Consider the following 21462-nt stretch of genomic DNA (forward strand, 5'->3'; position numbering starts at 1 on the left):
GATACCCATTGTGGTCTCTGTAATTTTGCTTGAGTGAGCTGTTCCCTCTTTCTAGAATGTTCTTAGCCCTCTTTCCACCTGTTTATATTCCCTCAATTCTTAGGGTCATGTTCATTGTTTATATGTTACCTGATACCATAAGTGATGATTATTCATTCTTCTTTGTGGATACCTGGAATATTTGTCATATTAGAGCAGAGGTTGGAAAAATTTTTCTGTAAAATGTCAGATAGCAAATATTTTAGCTTTAGAGCTTATATGGTCTCTTTTTGTAACATTCTGCTGTGTATTTGAAAACAGCCATAGATAATACATAAATGAGGGAGCATGGCTGTGTTCCAATAAAACTTTATTTACAAAAGCAAACTGGGGGCCACATTTTGGCCTCTAGGGCATAGTGCATTGGCTCCTGTACTTGACAATGCTTGGAGTTTTTAGAGCTTGAGAGAAGGTTAGCTAATGTGCTCCTATTATGAGTGAGTCATCTGTAGAAAGTGGGTTAAGTTACATACTCAAAGTCACACATTTATGTTGGAGCCAGTAGTAACTAGCAACTCACTAAACAACAGCCCTGCATTTTAAATGTATCTATTATTTTCAGTATTTGATTTTATTTTGTTCAGCACTGAATTACAAACTGTTTGATATTATCTTCTTATTTCATGTCTAATTACTTTATGTGGGTCTATATATTATTGGACTCATGGGGAAATGGGTTATTTTTTTAATTGCCCAAAGTAGCTAGAACAGTACAAGGCACAGAGTAAGATCTCAATAAATATTTGTTTGTGATTAAAGTCTTCCAGGAGAACATACAGTACACGTAGCATTTTTTCTTACTTAAATATGTGGTTATGGATTATGTATCTCAATTTAGAAGGATGTAATATAGCCAATGTTTAATTCTGCTAATAATTTTGTGACCACTTTAAAAAAAAACACACAAAAAATTTCTTATATGCTCTAGCTTATCTGATCCCAATTTTATTATAATTTTGTTATTCTGATTTATATGATTTTTTTAAAAGATTTTATTTATTTATTCGACAGAGATAGAGACAGCCAGCGAGAGAAGGAACACAAGCAGGGAGAGTGGGAGAGGAAAAAGCAGGCTCACAGGCAGAAGAGCCTGATGTGGGGCTCGATCCCAGAATGCCGGGATCACGCCCTGAGCTGAAGGCAGACACTTAACCGCTGTGCCACCCAGGCGCCCCTGATTTATATGATTTCTTAACAAAAAATTTAAAATTCAATCTGAAGATGATCAGTTGGTTTTGGAAGTACAACATGTTTAGATATAATAAGGATAAGCTATGTTTAGGTTTTATACATGCTATATTTAAGTTCTAAATTTAAACTAGCTAATGGATCATTTAATCAATTATTCATCAACTTCATTTTAATTACTTTCGATGTAACACTATATATGCATTGAATGTTCAGTTTTGGAAAATGAGTCACTCATTGTCAGGCATAAGCTTGCCCTATTGAGAAGGTTTATAGACTGGAAAATGCTTCTGCCCATGGGATCTTATTGATTTCTAACAGAGCTCACCTCATTTCCTTCAGATAACTATTCAGATGTCCCCTAATGCAAGAGACTTTCCTTGACAAAGCAGCAAAAAATAGCCATTCTCTATCTCTACCTTATCCCCCAAACAGCAGCCCCTTCTTTCATATTTAATGTGTCTGTAGTATTTTTCACCGTATCATACTATAAATTCACTATTTTGCTTTTACCTCTTTGCTCTTGCTTTAGTTAGTTTTTAGTTCCCACTAAAACATAGATTTCACGACAGGAATATTGTCACTATCATCTACTGCATTCGCGAACGCAAGTTAGCACATTCCTAATAAAATGGGAAATTTGGAACTAATGATCATTCCAAGTAAATGCAGAACTTTCATCAAAAGGTTATTAAAAGTTAGATTTAGAAGAGTCAGCACTTAAGAAATCAAGATTTTATATTTGTTTTTACTGGCAGCTAACTTGAATAGTAAAGATTTTTAACAATTAAGACAAAATCCTTCACTGCAGATTCTCACTTCATGAATTGATCCCTTAAAAATAAATTTTATGTTCATCTTTTCATCCTTTTACATTTAGCTTTCTGGGAAATATATTCATACGCAGATGCCATATTTCCCAGAGGTACTTGCTGTATAACTAAGAAAAATAAGAAATCTAACTATATTTAACGAGGATGGATATGTTCATTTTTAACTTCGGATTTGTACACACTTGAGTGGTGAGATAATGAATAATAATTCATTTCCCCAGTATCACTGGGGACTTTACTTGAGTGACTTTTCAAGAAAACTAGTTCATTCCTTCTGTTGCTTAATTTTTCTTCCATTTATAAATAGCTGAGGTAGAAAGCGTTCTAGAATATGTAGTGTAACTCTCTTACTCAACAGTACTGAGCATGTGTAAACATCTGTGGAGGATTGAAGACCTCCTCTGTAACAATAGGTGGTGTGCCATCTTGTAGTTCGGCACTGTGTTTTGGGACTGTGCACCTGTCAGGTTTCATTTGTTCTTTTTCTCATTCATTCATTCATTCATTCTATGAATGTTTTTAGAGTGTGTGCCAAGTGCTGGGTATGGTTCCCATCACTAGAGAGTAAGCATTAAGGAAACTATCAAAAACTTGATTCCCATAGAGCATCCATTCTAGTGCGAGAGAAAGGAAACCAAACAAATGAGTAAAAACATACATGCCAGGGGTCTCTGAGTGCTATGAGGGAAAAGAAAACCAGAAGTGGGGACTGAGAGTGATAGTAGTATCGTGCTCGCTTAGCTGGGTGGACTGGAGAAGCCTGTCTGCCCCAGCGAAGGTGACTTTGAGCAGAGACCAGAGGGAAGAGCCTTGAGGTAGCTGGAAGAGTAATCTCGAAGGCCATGGCAGGAGTTGGCTGATGTTGCAGTAAGAGGGAGAGGGCTCTAGTGGTGGACAACAATGGACAAGGATATTGGAGAGAGATATGACCAGTCCGGTGGCCACCGTGGGCCATTGGAGGGCTACAGACTTTATTCTGAATGATTGAGAGCAGGAGCCAGTGGATATCGTGAGCATAGGAGCCACCTGCCCACTTATATTTGTAAGCATCCCTTAGGCTGATGTGGGCAGAATGATAGAAAAGCAAGGGAGGAAGGAGGAAGACTATTCAGTCTTCCACAGGTGATCATTGGTGGCCACTTGGACAGGTGATGTGAGGGTGTAGGATTTGGGATATTCCAGAATGAGAACACACAACTCCTGATGCAGTTTCCCAGAGAGCATGCGTGGACCCAGAAGAAATCTAAGAGTTGAGTCCTGAGCACTTTAACATTTAGACATTAGGAAAATGAGAGAGATCCATTGAAGGAATCAGAGTAAGCAGTAGTGAGGAAGGAGGAAACACAGAAACTTAATGGCCATTGAAGCCAAGTGAAGAATGGAATCAAGGGATCATCTGGTTCCAATGCAGTTGGTTGGTCGAGAATGATGGGAACTGGTTAATTTTTCAGATGGCAGTACTTTTCAGAGTGGTGATTGTTCTTGTTCTCCCTTACTGACCCCTATTTTTTAGGCTTTCTTAGCTTTGGGAGGATTCCTCCTAGTCTCTCTCCTCCAATTTCTGTGTTTCTAATCAATGTTTCTTTTTTTTTTTGTTGTTAAGGGTGGGTTTTTTTTTTTAAGATTTTTATTTATTTATTTGACAGAGATAGAGACACCAAGCGAGAGAGGGAACACAAGCATGGGGAGTGGGAGAGGAAGAAGCAGGCTCATAGCAGAGGAGCCTGATGTGGGGCTCGATCCCATAACGCCGGGATCATGCCCTGAGCGGAAGGCAGACGCTTAACCGCGGTGCCACCCAGGCGCCCCTCTAATCAATGTTTCTAATCCCCTACCCCTATGATGAATAAATCCCTGAGGATTTCCAGAGGATGCCGGCTTTTCCAAAGCCTGTTAAATAAACACCACCACCTTTCCTCATGATTCTTAGCAGGTCTGCATTGAGGCCCTTCAGCATAAAGCATTTTGTCATAGCTACAACTCTTAAAAAGCAGGAGTTTAAATTATCACAGTTGAATTGTCTAAATTCTGATCATTTGCTTAATGTTGTATCATAGACTTTGACATTTGTACTGTATTCAACAATTATTTTAACTAAAACATACCAGTCATTATTTTAAAATATTTAATCTTTCTCTTTTCTCTTTTCTTTTCTTTTCAGAAAAATGTGATGAGCCACTTGTGTCTGGACTCCCCCATGTAGCTTTCAGCAGCTCATCCTCCATGTCTGGGAGCTATTCTCCGGGCTATGCCAAGATCAACAAGCGAGGGGGTAAGGAACACTTTATTTCCTTTGTCAGTAAATGTGTTAAACGAGAACACGTTATATTTAAAACTGCATTTCTAAAATACATTTTATTGTACAATAGCGATTAGCAGACACCTCATAGTTATGATAAACCTCTTTTGTAGTCACTATCAGGGAGTGATGTAGGCAAGTTTGGGCTGGAAGTAAGTGATGGTAAATTAAAGAGGAAGAATTTTTGGAGTTGTACATGATAATGAATTCCAAACAATATAAAAATTCTGACTTAAGGAGTTCTTGTTAATCAGAAAATCATTTTTAAAAAGTTAAATGAATTGATTTCAAATATGTATACAGTGAATGAGAAAATACTCTGTATTTACTACTTTATTTTTTGTTTTTAATAACATATAAACAATATCTATTGTAAATATAGAATAAAAAAGTTATCCTTGGTAATTTCTGCCCCCAGTGCTGAGAATATAATTTTGTTATTAAAGCCATTGTAAAAAATAGTTGTACATTTGCAACTAAACTTTGAGGTTTGGATTTTAAAGTAGTAATATTAATTAGTAAATGGTAGTTTCAAAGTGGGCAGCAATCCACAGAGAATAAAAGAAAATGATTAAGGACAGAAACTTAAAAACTTTCTTGCTTCAAAGGAACACTGATATAAATAACAATGAATGACAACTTAAAAAGAAAAGAAAAAAATATTGTCTTGGATAAATATGAATCAACCCACAAGGACCATAATTTGTCTTCAGTAAAACTGGAAATACAGAACTCACATCACAGCCAATTCAAGGAAAAAATATAGATAGAAGGAAGAAAGTATAGGAGGGAGGGAAGGAGAGACAGAGGAAAAAAACATAAAGAAGAAAAAGTAAAGAAAAAAAAAAGAACAGGAGAAAACCCAAAAGAGGAGATAAAAAGAAAGAGAAGGAAGAAAAAATGACATGTGAAAAGGGAGAAAAGATATCACAGAGATTCAGAAAGACCAAAAGGGAGAAGAAAATAGGTAAGAAAAGTGTAGAATGATATATACAGAAATTCACAGGTGTATGAAGACACCTTAATTAGTGAAAGACTTGGTGAAAGACAGATACACAGGCAAAAGTGGAGGAATACAAATTTTTAAAAATTTTATTATATTAGCATACAGTACATCATTATTTTTTGATGTAGTGTTCCATGATTCATTGTTTGCGTACAACACCCAGTGCTCTATGCAATATGTGCCCTCCTTAATACTCACCACCCAGTTAGCCCATCCCCCCACCCCCTCCCCTCTGAAACCCTCATTTTGTTTCCTGTAGGCCATAGTCTCTCATGGTTCATCTCCCCTTCTGATTTCCACTCCCCTTCATTTTTCGCTTCCTTCTCCTAATGTCCTCCATGCTAAGGAATACAAATTTTAAAATATATACTGTTTTGATTTTAAAGTAGTATTAATTAGCTGCTCTTTTTCTGCAGTTCATTTTCCTCTTTTTAAAATTCTGGTATAATTGGTATGTAACATTAGTTTCAGGTACACAGTATAATGATTTTATATATATTGCAAAATGATCACCACAATAAGTCTAGTTCACATCTCTCTCCATGCATAGTTACAATTTTTTTTCTTGTGATGTGGACTCTTAAGATCTATTAGCGACTTTCGAATATGTAGTAATAAGTCTAGTTCACATCTCTCTCTATGCATAGTTACAATTTTTTTTCTTGTGATGTGGACTCTTAAGATCTGTTAGCGACTTTTGAATATGTAGTACAGTATTGTTAGCTATATGGCTTCTTTTATAACGGGAAATTGATACCTTTTGACCTTTTTCACCCACTTCACTGGGAACCCCCTCTGGGAGCCACCAGTCTGTTCTCTGTATCTATGTGGCTGCTCTTTTTATAATATGATATTTGTCATGTTATGGTCATGACAGAGTTGGTGAGTTAGTATAAGTTATCAAAATTTTGCTTGAAGATGTCAAAGTAAAGAGAATTTTAATTCATTCCTTTTCTATATAAGCCACTAAAAACACAAAATATAGGTAGAAAGTCGTGAAACAAGGAACTGGCCATACCCCAATAATAATTATGACGTTAGGACAGCCAATCTGGAGCAAACTATACAAGACAAAAGAAATGATACATATATTCCTAGATGTCAAGGGGATATAATATTCCGTAAAGGAAGTCCTGACATTGAGAGATCAACTTTAATGAGAGAAGAGTCATAGAATATTTCCTTAGAAAGTTTCATAGGAAAATATGACTGATGAATTTTATACCCAGAGAATCTGGGCAAGTCAGCTTGCTTCAAGCATATAACCTCTATGGGAACACAAATGATACAATATAATCAACAATGAAATGTGTGAAATAAAAAGAATAGAGAAACCATGGTCAAATGCCTGGTACTGAGCAGTGAATCCATTTAAGTATAGACCATAAATAAACAATTTAGGAACTACAGATGTAGAACAGAGTATAAATTTTATAGATGTGAGAATGTAAAAATACCAAATTATGGAAATTAAAAAAAATGTATGCCTTTTTCCCCTAATCTTTCGGAACAGGAGGCCACCAGACACTGTAACTTTAAATGCAAATTTATGTTGTCTTTAATTTTTTTTTAGGAAACTATGTCTCTTATGAAGAAACCTCCGTAGTTTCTTTTGTTGTTTTTGTTCTTATGCAAGTAGTTTTATTAAAATGTTTTATGTTTGTTTTAAAATGGTACAAGATGCCACTTTGAATTATTTAGAGCTATTTATCTATTTATCTACTCATATGTAGAGTGAAGTATCTGAAATTAAACTTCTAAAAGTTAACTTTTTTTTTTTTAACCTGGAGGGTGGGATTTGAAGAATGTCTTTACTCTTTTAATAATAGGTTTCTCTAGTTTATAGAATGTAAATGTTTATACCTACATATTTGTGTAGATAGATTTATAGACCCAGTGTATTTCCAAAAAGAAAGTTATTTCAAAAGCAAAAGACTATAAACAAAATTTATGGTTTTCTAGTGGTTTGACCAACAGCTTATCTCTGTTTGGCTATTGATACAATACATTGTCACGCATTGGGATGAAGGCATGATGTACTAGTTCTCTGGGAGGAAGCATTGTCTGTGCTGTAGTTATAGATTTACACTTGCTTATCGCCCATTTTATCAACATTTGTCATTCCGGGGCTTGAGTTACTTACTTTTTGGCCCCCAAAGACCCCTTTTGCTTATCAGTGGTATCCTGTGTATGTTTGCATATAACTTCCTCCCCTGCTCCATCACATACTATCTACCTGACTGTTCAGGACTGTCACAAACTGGTTATATCTCCACTCCTCGTGCCGCTCTACCTCTGAAGGTATATATAAGACCCCCCCCTGTGCAGGGCTAGCCTTAACCCTAGTTGATGACCTCAGTTGGGTCAAGGTAGCAAGCATCAGAGAGGAAGGTTATCTCCTCTACAAGAAAAAAAAAAAAGGAAAAAAAAAGAAATCTACATATGGTTATTTTCATAATAAACAGAACTTTTTTTACCCTAATAAAGTTCATATGCAAATGTTCTTGGGAGAGGAGCCATGTTAATTGAAATTCATACTAAGGTATAAATGGCTAATAACCCACATTAAGAATAGATGTTTTGTTAGTGCAGCAAAACATTACACTTCTCAAAGATAGATAAAGGCAACAGAGAATTCCAAAGGGAGTAAATAAAAAAATATATATATCTTTTTAATATATATTTATAGATATAAAGATATATATCTTTATATGTATTTATATAAAAATAAAAAATATATGTATTTATATAAAATATATAAATCTATTTTCATATATCTATATATTTATGTACATTTATATATTTATATATATTTATACATTTATGTATCTATTTTATATATATATCTTGCTGGATATATATTTTCTTACTTCACTATTGGCAAGAATCATCATACGCATACACTATATAAGCATCTGAAAGCAAGAAGATCATGTACTAACAGAGAAGGATAAAATAATATAACTTGCCAATTATACAAATACAGAAAAGAACAAACTCATTTGAGTATTATGTTGATTAACATTGCTTCAAGTTTTATCATTTATTTAAATGATATTCCTCAAATACATTTTGGAGAGATTGAGTTTTTGAATACATAGAAAATCAGATTATAATGCAAATATACATTCAGATGACAGATTGACATGTATTTAAAAAAATGAGTTTAGTTTTTGGGTTCCCCACAGTATAAATCCATCTGCTACAACCTTGATGTCAGGGGCCAATTTATGACAAAACTGGGGAGAAATGTGATGCTTACGTGGAAAATCCACATATAATTCTGTGATGTCTTCTGGAGCCTACTACTGCTTTATGGGTTTTGTTTTTGCTTGTTTGTTTTACAAAAATACCAACCCTCAGTGATCTATCTTCTGGATTTATCTCCCTGTTCTTAATTCACTAAAGGCGTCCCATTCTTGTGTCATTCCAAGTCAATAGCAATTACATGGGTTAATCTTTCCAAAGGTTAGCAAAGATATTAAACCTTCTCGAGTCCCATGTGTGGAAAATACTGCCTTACATTTATATAGCATTTTACAGATTATAAGATGTTCTAAATCTCCGTTGATCTTGACAACAACCTTGTTAGATAGAATGCTAAGTTAGAGATGCCAATCATTTCTTCCCCCAGACTTTTCAACTTTCTAGTTCATCCTCTTTCTCCTGCCCCACGGGGTCATCATTCTGTCACATGGTCCTCTTCTCCCTCCACTGGCCACAGATTAGAGCTCTTCATGCTCGATTTTGCCAGATGAAGCAATATTGGTGCTGTGCTGGAATTAGCCTAAAGATAGAACCTAAAAAGAGCTGGAAGACATAAGCCAAGTTTGATTTATGCTTATAGCCAGAGCAATCCAGGCATGGAAGCTCAGAGTTTCTTGAGTGATGTGGGTCTTGAATACTTTTCTGTCTTTTCACTGTCTTACCATTTACATTTCCTCAGTGGATCCTTCAATACTTGATGCTCTTCAGAGACTTCTTTCAAAGATTTGCTTCCTGGCTATTCCTTCCATTTTAGGAACCTGTCATCTTCTCTATTAAACCAAAGGGCAGAGAGGTGTTGTGGTGGTGTTGTTTTGAGGATATTTACTCTTTATTTCTTCCAGCAGGGAGAACAGATTGCATTTGTAAGCCACATAATTGATAATCACTTCTGGGGGGAATATGTGTATAATAGACATCTGGAAAGACTACTGGAACAGATCTCTTAATGTCCACATGTGTATCTTAAAAAGAACTACAGTCTTTACCTTCCCTTTAAAGACACCACTGACGTTAATTATTGCCACCATGCCTTGAGAACACGGCTTGGTCAAATCATGGCCCTGATCATTTTCTGCCTCCCGTTGGCCAAGAGGGAGCTTTAGTGATTAGCATAATACCAACCTCCTCTGCTTACACTTCCATACTTACACATGTTGGAACACCTCTTTCAGGCTCCTGCGTGGCTCAGCAAATAATCATACGTCACTGTGCTCTTCAGAGGTCTTTCCTGCTTCTGGGAAAGACACTTTTCTCCCCTTTATTGCACCCTCAATCTCCTGTGCCTGAGTTACATTTGTAAAATAACTCTTCTCCCTCTGCTTTCTTTTCTTGCCTGCTCTGCTTGAAATATTCAAAGGATCTGTCACTACTAATTAAACAGTAACTGATACACTACAAGCTGGGAAAGCAATCACAATGCTTCCGGGAGGACATTGTCCCTCTTTGTGTCAGTAATTCCTCCTCTGGTAGCTCCAGTCCCTGACCCATTCCTGTTCCATACTGCCCCCTTCTGGCAGCATTCTTAACCTTTATTAGGAAGCTCTTCCCTTACGCTGTAACATCAAGGCTTAAATTATGAAATAGACTGAGTTCCCCATTGTTGAACTATTTTAAGATATTATTTATTTATTTGAGAGAGAGAGCATGCATGAGTAGGGGGGAGGAGCAGAGGAAGAGGGACAAGCAGACTCCCTGCTGAGTTGGGAGCCCGACTTGGGGCTTGATCCTAGGACCCTGAGATCATGACCTGAGCTGAAGGCAGATGCTTAACTGACTGAGCCACCCAGGCCTCCCCCGAACCCCGCTGAACTTCTGTGTTTTGGCAGATTCCATTCCAACATTTCCCCTCTTTGTCTTCTCCAGCCTCTACCACTTACTGTTTCTCTTAATCTGCTCCTTTTCCCATTCAATGATCATTCATTATTACTTCAGTATGAATTCGGTATTTGTAAGTGTTCTTTCTTCCAGGGGAATTTGCCCTTAAGAGCAGATCCTTGGGAGCAGGAAAATCTTGAGGACTGATTTTCTAATGTAGCACTTTAGAATATTTGCCATTCCTATTTGGATTGGCCATACTTCTTCATCTTTGAATTACTCCCCTGAAAACACCTGCTGACTTTGCCGGCTCTGATGCAGTGCTGAACAGTGAAGAGAGAATGACTTGTATTCATGCGTAACTAGATTCCAATATGGAATCAACCAAGGATGAGCATGGGATTAGTCAATTATCAATTTCTCTGCATCTCGGCTTCCTAATTTCAATGTTTACTATACAACCTCTCATCCAAATCAGGAACTTTGACAGTGCAAGATTCTATTAATAATTACACCAGGGTAATCTTGCAAGTGTGGGCCCCCTATTTATATTTTAGAATGGAATCAACTATACAGTATAACAGACCTGTTGTGAAGATTAAATGAAAGTCTGCACAATCTGTGTTGCAATGAAATGTTACTCTCTTTCCCACCAATTACCCTCAACTCCCAAAGGCAACAATGCAGATACTAGTATTTCAAAGCAAGTAAATACATTACTCTTGTCATTACAAAAGCAACACCTCCCTCCAAAGTGATTGCTGGAATTTGCGTATTTACCGACGTGTGTATGTATTTCCCCTACCATCATCTAAGAAAAATATCGTAATAGTTGAAAGATTAATAAAAGAATATTTTAAACAATTTTAATAAGTTTTGCAAAATCAGACTCTGTTTACATTAACTTAAATACTCCCCAACTCTCTTCTCCTTAAGCTCCTTCCATTTCAAGTGAATTTATGCCAGTGATTTGTGTTATTTTGTTCTGATTATTTTTATATCATTTGAATTAGATTGCATAGCATCCAATATAATATTTATTAACTCTACTATCCTCAGGAAAGCCAAAAATAATTGTTCTAGACATTAGGGAGAATAACAAATATTTTCCCTCCTCCGCCCAAGAAATTCTGGCTATTTTTTTAAAATGATTTTTTCTAAAGTCATCAGTAGGTCTTTGTATTCGCTCTTCTGGTTGAATGAGAGTTACCTTCTAACTAGCATTGTAAGTTTTAATTTATTCTTTTTACTTTAATTCTCCAATATAAATCAAAATTTGGGCTTTAGTGGGAGCTTTAAAAATTTCAGTGTGTAATACAGGATACATTTGTATCATTGACACTTGTTAAAAATGATAGAATGCTGAAAGCATAGTCACCAGGGAATGACTCATAAATTTGTTTAGACATGCCTTTTTAATTTGCAAATAATATTGCTATGTTTCTGCTGTGGCATCATATTTTATATCGTTGGAATTTTAATACCTTCTTTTATGTTCCCTATAGAAATCCATGCTGGGTTTTGTAGCATTTTCCCTAGAACACTGTTTCCCGAGATGTGTGATGTTAATATGTGCTATGAACACACACATATACGCTCATTTTCACAATAAAATCCTCCAGGCAAATCCTTGTATTCTGGGGTCCTCTCTAGGGGAATCAGAGAGAACTTCCTTGCCCTGCTGCATCTTTGGGTCCAGCAGAATACACATTCACTTTGGGAAATGCTTTTTTAAAATCTAACCAAACAGTCTACACATCATGGGTTTTAAACAGGGTTTGCTTAATATACTTAGAAGGACAGATGTGTCCCATGGGTTCACTACTATCTTTGTGCAATTACTACTTTTAAAGGCTCTTTGATAATAGTATGATGGATATGATTTTTGTAGAATTAATTGGAGAGAGGGAGTTTTTAGACTTGGGGCATTTGAGAGGAACAATTTTTTAGTTAATTATTTTTAGGAAGTTTCTAGTTTACTATGTTTGTAGCAAATATCTTAAAATATGCCACTGAGGGGCGCCTGGGTGGCTCAACCTGTTAAGCGTCCAACTGTTGGTTTCAGGTCAGGTCATGATCTCATGGGTCGTGGGATCGAGCCCTTCATCGGGCTCTGTGCTCAGAGGGGAGTCTGCTTGAAGATTCCCTCTCTCTGCCCCTCTTCTCTCTCTCTCTCAAGTAAATAAATAAATCTTTTTAAAAAAAATGTGCCAATAAGAGAATCATGAGGTGGAATAAACAGTTATTATTAAAGTAACCACTGCTACCATCTTTGAAATGGCCCTGGGATATTAATTCTCTAACACCCTCCTTTGTCACAATATTAATAGCCGATTGTCTTAAAGAATGGGAAATTGTGACTAATCAATTCAGATACTTATAATATATTTTTGTAATAAATTCTTTGTAATTTTCCTTTACACACAATATTGAAACCCATGCTGTTTGGTACTTGCCGTATAAAGTTTAGGACATATGGAGTGGGAAAACTTCACATCTGCATGAACAAAGAAATATACTTAAATAAATATTTATTTTGAGGAGATGTACAGGCTAAGTATATCTTTATAGATTTCTTGGTACGGAATTAGAGAAAGCAGGTTTCCCTTGCGCCTTTGGGGAGATCTCGGGCCACTTCCTCTCTTCAGTTAGTTGTCCCAATTACCTCGCTTCTGTCCTGAGAAACTTGGACTAGAGATCATCTCGCAACACCTCACCTTATAGCCAAGATTGATCATAATGTCTTGGTTTTTATCTTAACAGAACACTGCCGATTCTTAGGGGTCCACACTTGTTCCTCTGTGTGTAGACATGCTTTCCATTAAATAATAGAAAAAATAGCCAGGATAAATGGGAGAAACTATTTATCAAATAAAGATTTTACAAATTGAGTATTTCTTTCTAAACCATTCCAGAATACATGCCAATTGTATATTTTGGAGATTAAATGTTCAGTTACCCTTTTGATATTTGCTGATTTTGTTCAAAGAGAGGCTTTAATATTTTTCACATCTCTGCCAAGTAGGTGGAGAATTTATGTAAATGATTTGTACCGTGTCGGAAGTATTCATCTTAAAATAGAATTCGTCACACAATCTCAAAGACATTTCTTTAACATAGAACTGCACACATGTTCAACTCTCAAAGAATATTATCTGAATGAATATATTGAATGATATTTATTGTACATATTATTTATATTCTTTTTAAACTTCAAATGCTCATTGCTTCTACGTTGGCATGACTCGTTAAACCAAGAGTGAGGATTCGCTAACATTTTTCAGTTTCCAAAAAATTATCTCACAAGTTATTTAATCACTGATGTAGCTACCTTTAGGCCCACGCAATAATAGGTAATAAATAACAGTAGCAAACATTGTTATTGTCATTGTAAATTAAAACAAAATATTTTCTGTTGAATAGACGTGTCGAACAATTGGGAAGTGGCCCTGAGGTAACGAGTTCTCCCAGTGCTTTCAAAATTGTGAAACAGTTACCATCAGGATAATGATGTACAACTAGTAAAGCATGCCTCTCTTAACTCAGGATATTCCTTTCACGGATGAAGCCTTCAGTTTGAGCTGTGGCATCCAATTGGTAACAGGTGCCTTTGGGTAACAGAACCCTTCTATAAGTCCTTAGATCTTGTGCCTGGCTCATAAGGAGTACATTCTCTGAGCCGGTTGTAGCAGCGTAAACTAAGAGGAAAAAACAAAGGCCAGGAACGAGCAGAGCGTGTCCACCAGTCACTGTCTGGAACACTCACATTAGCTGATCCTCTGAAGGACACTCCCCAGTGAGGGGCACTGCACACAGGATCCATTCATCCAACAAGGTTAGGACAAATAAACCAGACATATGAAAAATATACTTCCAATCCTCTAATGACATTTTCCTCTATACCAGATGAGTGACTCCCCATCATTCTTCAATATCTACAGTAGCCCTCCTTTATCTGTGGGGGATATGTTCCAAGACCCCCGGTGGATGCCCCAAACCGTAGCTAGTACTGAATTCTAGATATACTATGTTTTTTCTCATACATACATACCTGTGATAAATTTATAAATTAGACACAATAAGAGATTAACAGCAATAACTAATAATAAAATAGAACACTTATAACAATATATTGTAATAAAATTCATGTGAATGTGGTCTCCCTCTCCCATAGCTTCTCGTACTATCCTCACCCTTCTTCTTCTTGTGATGACCTGAGATGATAAAATGCCTGGGTGATGATAAGAAGTGGGGCGAATGACATAGGCATTACCACATAGTGTTAGGCTAGTAATGGCCTTCTGATGGTATGTCAGAAAGTGGACATCTGCTTCTAGACAATGATTGACCATGGGTGACTAAAACCACAGAAAGGGAAACCATGGATTGGGAGGACTACTGTATTCTTCCATGAATAGAGAAGGTTGCATGCATTTTGTCTATTTGCTTCCTTCCCGTTATGTCACTCAAGAAGAGAAAAAAGAAAAAACAGACCAAATCATTTCCAAGGCTACTGAGAGGATTTAATTTAGTAATGGCTCTGTTAGCAACCTGGTTAGGTCATACTTATTAGAATGAAATTAGACCCTTGTCTTAATACCTTTAGCAAATTAATGACTCTTTTCGCACATTTTTCTTTGAGAAGAATTTAAAAAAATAGAATTTCCTCCCTTTTATACTCATGCCGTCCAAAACTAATTCTGAAAATATTGCCACTAATAACCACACAAAGCAGTTCAGCCTTTCTTAGCCTACTGCCTTTTCTATATTCTGCAAATGAGCAATAACATTGTTTACTCTCCCCTTGCTTTAAAACCAAGATATATGCTTGACATGAATACTGCTGACAATAAACCATGACATTTAAGACAGTCTACTTTTATTGTTCTTGCCTCTTTAACATTAAAATGTAAACTCAAAATGTAGAAAGCTTTACTCCTCAGGTTTTCACCAAGAGGTCACTTTTATTTTGCTTTTTCTTAGCTATTTTTATTTTCTTCACAATGCAAGGAATTCACGTTGTACGTTTTTATTTTGTACTAAAAGGTTCATGCCTAAGCATATGTATGGACAATGTGTAATTATGCATTTTTATGGATTTTTCCCTAGTCAGTGTCTGGCACATATGTATTTTAGTGGATTATTAATTTGAGTTTTTTGTTTGTTTTGCCTTCACATGATGCTCAGAATGCTAGATAAGCCTTACAGTCTTCACTGTTAAGGTGATGAAAACCCTTGTTTACTTTCCTTCTCTTCCTCCCTGAGTGTTTTAGGGAAAGTGGAGGTTGAAACCACATGCTTCTGTAGTTTCTATGCTTCTGTGATGCTAGACATTCATGAGTGATTGCTAGAGTTTCTTCTTCTTACATGTCGCTAAGGCCATACATTCCCATAGGGCCAAGTAGAATTCCCAGAAGGAAGATGATTAATATCCGAGTTCTGAAATGGTACCAACTGGAGGAAGATTTAGACATGACAGATATGATGACCCTTTCCTCATCGTGGAAGAGCTCCCAATTCAAAACAAGTGAGTCCCAGGGAGGCCAAGAAAACCAGGGGTTGTCCCGCTTGCCTACCCCCACCCCAATCTTTCCCACCTAAATTCAAATGGTGTTAAATTATAAGCACTTCCCTATTTATTATTTTTATTATATAGATTGTCCTACAGACACAGCTTCAATGTGTTAAATTATAAGCACTTCCCTATTTATTATTTTTATTATATAGTTTGTCCTACAGACACAGCTTCAATGTGCTAATGTTGTTTGCCCTCCAGTAGTGGGGCAGGTGTCCCCTTTCCAACAAGTCATCACTGATGGCTAGACATGGTATCCCTCTCCGTTTTTTGAGGTGTGTTTTTTTCTATTTTAGAACTTAGCATATTGTATTGTAGACATATTTGCCTGACCACGTGAGGCTGGTTATGAGTTGACACAAGTCCTGTGTCTCATGCGTCCATGGATACCCAACACCCAGCATGATGCCCCACATAGAGTAGATACTCAGACATTGAGACCAGTGCTGGCACAGACACATTCTCTCATCTGATCCCCCACAAAAACCCTGGGAAAGAATTTAGAATAAACTCAGTTCTATGGGTAAGAAAACCTAAATTCATGAAACTCTAGACTCCTGCCCAGGACCGCAGCTAGCAGAAAGGAGATTTGAGCATTTGAAACAATCTCTTCTGACTTCAAATCACTCTTCTATTTTCCACATGTCTTCCCTGCCTATGTGAGTTTTTCTTTAGGAAAAAGTGGAATAATATTTGAGTTGGTTACAGGGCATGGCTAAAGTTTTCCCACTGGTGTCTTAGAACATAAACAGATACATTTCTCTATTTTATTTCTGGAAAGTACACACTGACTTTGTGATGTCTTTGCGTGCTTATTATCTTTGTTTTAAATAACCAAAGAGAAATAAAGACCTTGTTTTAAATATTTGCACATAATATATTTTTAACAGGTACATCTTTTTTTTACACTAAAAAGCTAGCCAAACCTAGTCTCCTTCAGTGTTTTTTTTCTTAATTTGTGTAATATGAGGTGGTAGGCAAAAAAAGATGTATTGTACTTGAAATATTATATATGTGAGAACAGCAAAGATTGGAACAAACCAATGAGACCAACATTCTGTCTCCCAGGAAAGAATTGAAATGAGAGAAACCCACTGATGTGCAGCACCACTGTGTAGGAACTGACAGAAGCAATATTTTTTTGAGTCACTAACACTCTCAATATTCAAAACACACATGAAGAAAAAGCAGTAAGTCAGTACAAAGTGAAAGGAAATGAATAACAGAAATAAAACTCAACCACACAATAGAAAATGCCTGAGATCTGAGATTTGCTAGATGTGCCATAAACTAGATCTTGGCTTGGTATGGGATGGGGATAATCTGGCATTAATAATAACAATATCCCACTGCGTGATCCTTATCAATCACTGAATGGTTCCTTCTATTCCTTCCACTGAAGGATTCGGCATTCTTACAGTTTGCCTTTCATTTTGTTACTGTTTAGTAGAATGGCCATACTTCCTGGCAACCTGGAGAGACTGCCAAGGGAACTGATTTCATTTCCCCCCAGATCTTCTTATAGCAGAATAAGTAAAACAAAAACTATTTGACCAATTCTTTCAAAGTTATTATTTTCTATCTTCTCTACATATTATTCAAGACTTAATCATTCATGATGGAAAATCATTTTCCAAAGAGAATGTCAGAAAGGCAAGAAACACCTTTTATTTTCAATTCGAAAGTGGTTCTATTTGCATGTTCACAATTAAAAGAGAAATTTGAACCAGATAGTTGTATTTTGAACAACAAACGGTGTTTATTGGCTCCCTGGCTGAAGGACTAACACTAACTAGGCATCAGACATGAGAAAGGAAAGAGGCTATGCAACCTGCAAGCAGGCTAACCTCTTCCCAGACATGAGTGCCAGATGTCCAGTGACCATCAGGCTGGGAAGGAAACACCCAGATGGCCCAGTTTTTGTGATGCTTCTTGGATACATCCAAACAATGCAATTTTAGCAAAAATGCTGCTTTGCCTACACGATTAGGTCATTCAGGGCTTTCTCTACAGGGGTCTGGAGGCAGGCTTTGGTTCTCTTAGGCCATAGTCCAGCTTTCTTTGGTCCAACATGAGGAGAAGTATGGTAGAACAGCTCAGAGATGCCAACCAGGCCCCTCTGTTCTTCTTGCCGTGCTGGGAAGGAGTTTTCACAGCAGACAAGGTATACCATTCAGTGAGTAAAACAGGACAAATGTTGGCCTTTGGTTGCAATTCCACATTAATTTATTGTGAGTTCTTTGGAACTTTTCTTCCTACCGATATGACATACATTTGGAAAGTTTCAGTTCTCCTTAGTATTGGTCAATAACATGGCAACGATTGACCAAGGAGAGATAGACAAGCAAGATATTTTGTCAGCAGCCTGAAACATGTTAAGCAGCTTCTGGAATGCCAACAACTTAAATTCGAATAGATTTCTCACTAAGACTAAAATCTAAAACCCTGTGATTCTATTTCTGTATATTGGATTAGTCAAGATTTAAGGTTCACTTTGTTCTCAACTCATGGGAATCTCCCCCTGCCATTTTTTTTTTCTTTGTTTGGATGGCTTAGCTGGTGCAGAGAAAAAGTGAGATTCATTCCTTCAGATGCTCTCAAGTGTGATCTGTGCTAGTTTCACACTCAACAGTGGGACTAACAGAAGGCAGAAATGAGGAAATAAAAATCCTGTTGTCAAATGAGAATTCTACATCTCACTGCAGAATGGTCTAGTACAGTGATTCATATTTCAGGCACCTCAATTAGACATTCATTATTCATAAACACTTATGTAACTCTGAGTTATTCAGGCTGGCAGAGAACATTAGCAATCTTTCTTTTTTCTTTTCTTTTCTTTCTTTCTTTCTTTCTTTCTTTCTTTCTTTCTTTCTTTCTTTCTTTTTTATTACTAAGACATCCTGTATGAAAAGAGGAACAAAAAAAAAAGATATAAAATACACACACACACACACACACACACACACACACACCCTGTCTGCTGCATGTAGATCTAAGTTTTAAATTGTAGGCATAATACCTCCAACAAAACAAGACTAACCTAGTACATTTGACTGTCTTTTCAAAGAACCAGTCTGGACAAATGGACTGGCACCAGTTCTATTAGAGTGGTCCTATGGATGAAAATAGCAACATTGATCTTTCTGGCCACAGCCCTCTCAACCACTTCTAACATACAGTGACACAGGTCAAGACCAGGAAAGGCCAAGTAGATAAGACTAAGGAAGTACCCAAATAAGACTTGAAATGGTGTGTTCAGTTTAGAGGGAATGAGAGAAGCCAGTCATTCAGTAAACCGGTACTGAGCTGAACACATATCAGCACTGAAGATTCATGTGCAGGTGGGACTTAAACATCAGAAATGTTGACAAGGGAACTGTTTAGCTACTCTGAGATCAGGTCATCTGAGCATAAATCAGAAGAGAGTAGGCACTGGTCTTAATGAAGATGATTATTGAAGAGTTTCTCCACCTTAGTCCTTTGAGGGACCTGAGTTTCCTAGTGGAACAGACAAAAATACTTCCTTCCTTCTCTCCATCCTTTCTTCTTTCCCTCGCTTCTTTTCCTTATATATTCCCTCATGCCAGTATTTATTAAGTACCACTTGTTTTAGTTTTATATAAGTCAATGAGCTTCCCTTAAATAGCTCACAACTAAAGAACTGGGTTGGGGGCATGGCATGAACATGATGATTGTTCAAGAATTATGTCACCACATAGTGGTGAAATTATATAAATATGAAGGTTATTATGGTATCTTAGAGAACAGACGACCTAATTGCTGAGGAGAGTTCAGGAATATGTCTTGAAGGAGGTAGAATATTAATAGAATTTATTGTGTAGAATCTCATCTAAAGAGTTTAACGTCCTGGGAACCTCAAAATCAAATACAGGGGCACCTGGGTGGCTCAGTTGTTAAGCATCTGCCTTCGGCTCAGGGCGTGATCCCGGCGTTATGGGATCGAGCCCCACATTAGGCTCCTCCGCTATAAGCCTGCTTCTTCCTCTCCCACTCCCCCTGCTTGTGTTCCCTCTCTCGCTGGCTGTCTCTCTCTCTGTCAAATAAATTAAAAATCTTTAAAAAAAAATCAAATACAGTATTTGAAAAGGAGCTTTAGCTGGTAGTTTGTTGTGAGGTCAGCTTGTGGTAAGAAACACGGATTCAGATGGATTCTTATCACTAAGATTCTTGATTGTCACACTGTGGAGCAAGACAAAACCCCTGGTTTCAAACCAGTCTAACCTTGTTACCTGCTTTTCCTCCCCCTCAGTTCTATTTCCCAATTCTGTCATTACTGCTCTTCGTGCCCCAAGTCTGTTGTCAAGACAGAAACACAAGTAATCATTTGCAAATCAAGAAATAATACTTCATTCTTCTGCTCAAAAATTCTCCAATGGATTTCTGCCTCATTCAGAAGAAGGCCTCTACAGTCCTGATAAGGACTTATCAGATCTTACCTCATCTATCTCCCTGCACCCATTATCTTTCTCACCTAATTGACTAGTGTCCTTCCTGCCTCTCTAGCTACACAGACCTCCTTGCTATTTCTTATAGTTGCCACTCCCTTGGTGTAATACTCTGCCTACAGTACTAGACTCTCAGTTCCTTCAAATGATACCACCTTATAGAAGCCTTATCTGATGACTTCATTAAAAATGTCCCACTCATTCACGGGCTCACTCAATGACACTTGCCCTCCAATTTTCTGCATGTGCTTTTTATAACCTAAGGCCTAGACTTGGCTTACAATTCTAAAGAGGAAGATGATAAAGTCTTAAAAGATTTATAGAGAAAAAACAATAAGGAAAAGATAGTTGAAGTTGTGTAAAGAAGAGGTAACAAAAAGATAGAAAGAGACAAGAATAAAGGATGCCCCAAAGTTTCTATCTATGGTGAATCAGAGGGTGAAGCCAACATTATAGTTGGATAAAGGAAGCAGACATGGGGCACTATTTGAAGGTTCAGATGTACATATGGTAAGCAAAAATTAAAAATAGAAATGTATGATAATCTAATTTAAGAGGTGTTAGTACGCACATGCTCCCTGAAGAGGGCACATGCTTTCTTAATACCAGGGGTTGAAATATTTCAGAGTTATTTAGCACAGGAATAAGAAGAACTGAACACAGAACACCAAGAAAGTTTAATGTTTAAGGGGTGGAGAAAGGGCAAGCCTTCAAAGAAATTTGGAGATTGTGGAGAAATGAGCAAAACAAGAAGAGTGTGGGGTCTTTTTGATCATGAGAATAAAAAAGTCATATGCAGCAGGGATGGTCCTGTAATATAAATACTAGAATATGTAGATTTGTTTGTCAGTATGATGGTCACTTATACACTTTCCAAGAGTGGTTTTAGTAGAATTTTGGAGGAGGCATCCAAAATGTTGTGTGTGGTAAAATGAATTTAAGTTGAGGAAGTGGGGACAGAACATGGAGAGTAC

At 36.9% G+C, this 21462-nt stretch overlaps 1 protein-coding gene across 1 annotated transcript in view; it reads left to right on the forward strand.

Annotated features, from left to right (window-relative positions):
* CNTNAP2 (contactin associated protein 2) overlaps positions 1-21462 on the forward strand; it is a 1777718-nt gene that overhangs the window by 465545 nt on the left and 1290711 nt on the right. Inside the window, exon 2 of the mRNA XM_034648877.1 lies at positions 4222-4332. Coding sequence (XP_034504768.1) covers positions 4222-4332 — 111 coding nt within the window. The remainder of the gene's footprint in view (positions 1-4221; positions 4333-21462) is intronic.

Source organism: Ailuropoda melanoleuca, chromosome 1, assembly GCF_002007445.2.
Source record: "Ailuropoda melanoleuca isolate Jingjing chromosome 1, ASM200744v2, whole genome shotgun sequence".
Classification (NCBI taxonomy): domain Eukaryota; kingdom Metazoa; phylum Chordata; class Mammalia; order Carnivora; family Ursidae; genus Ailuropoda; species Ailuropoda melanoleuca.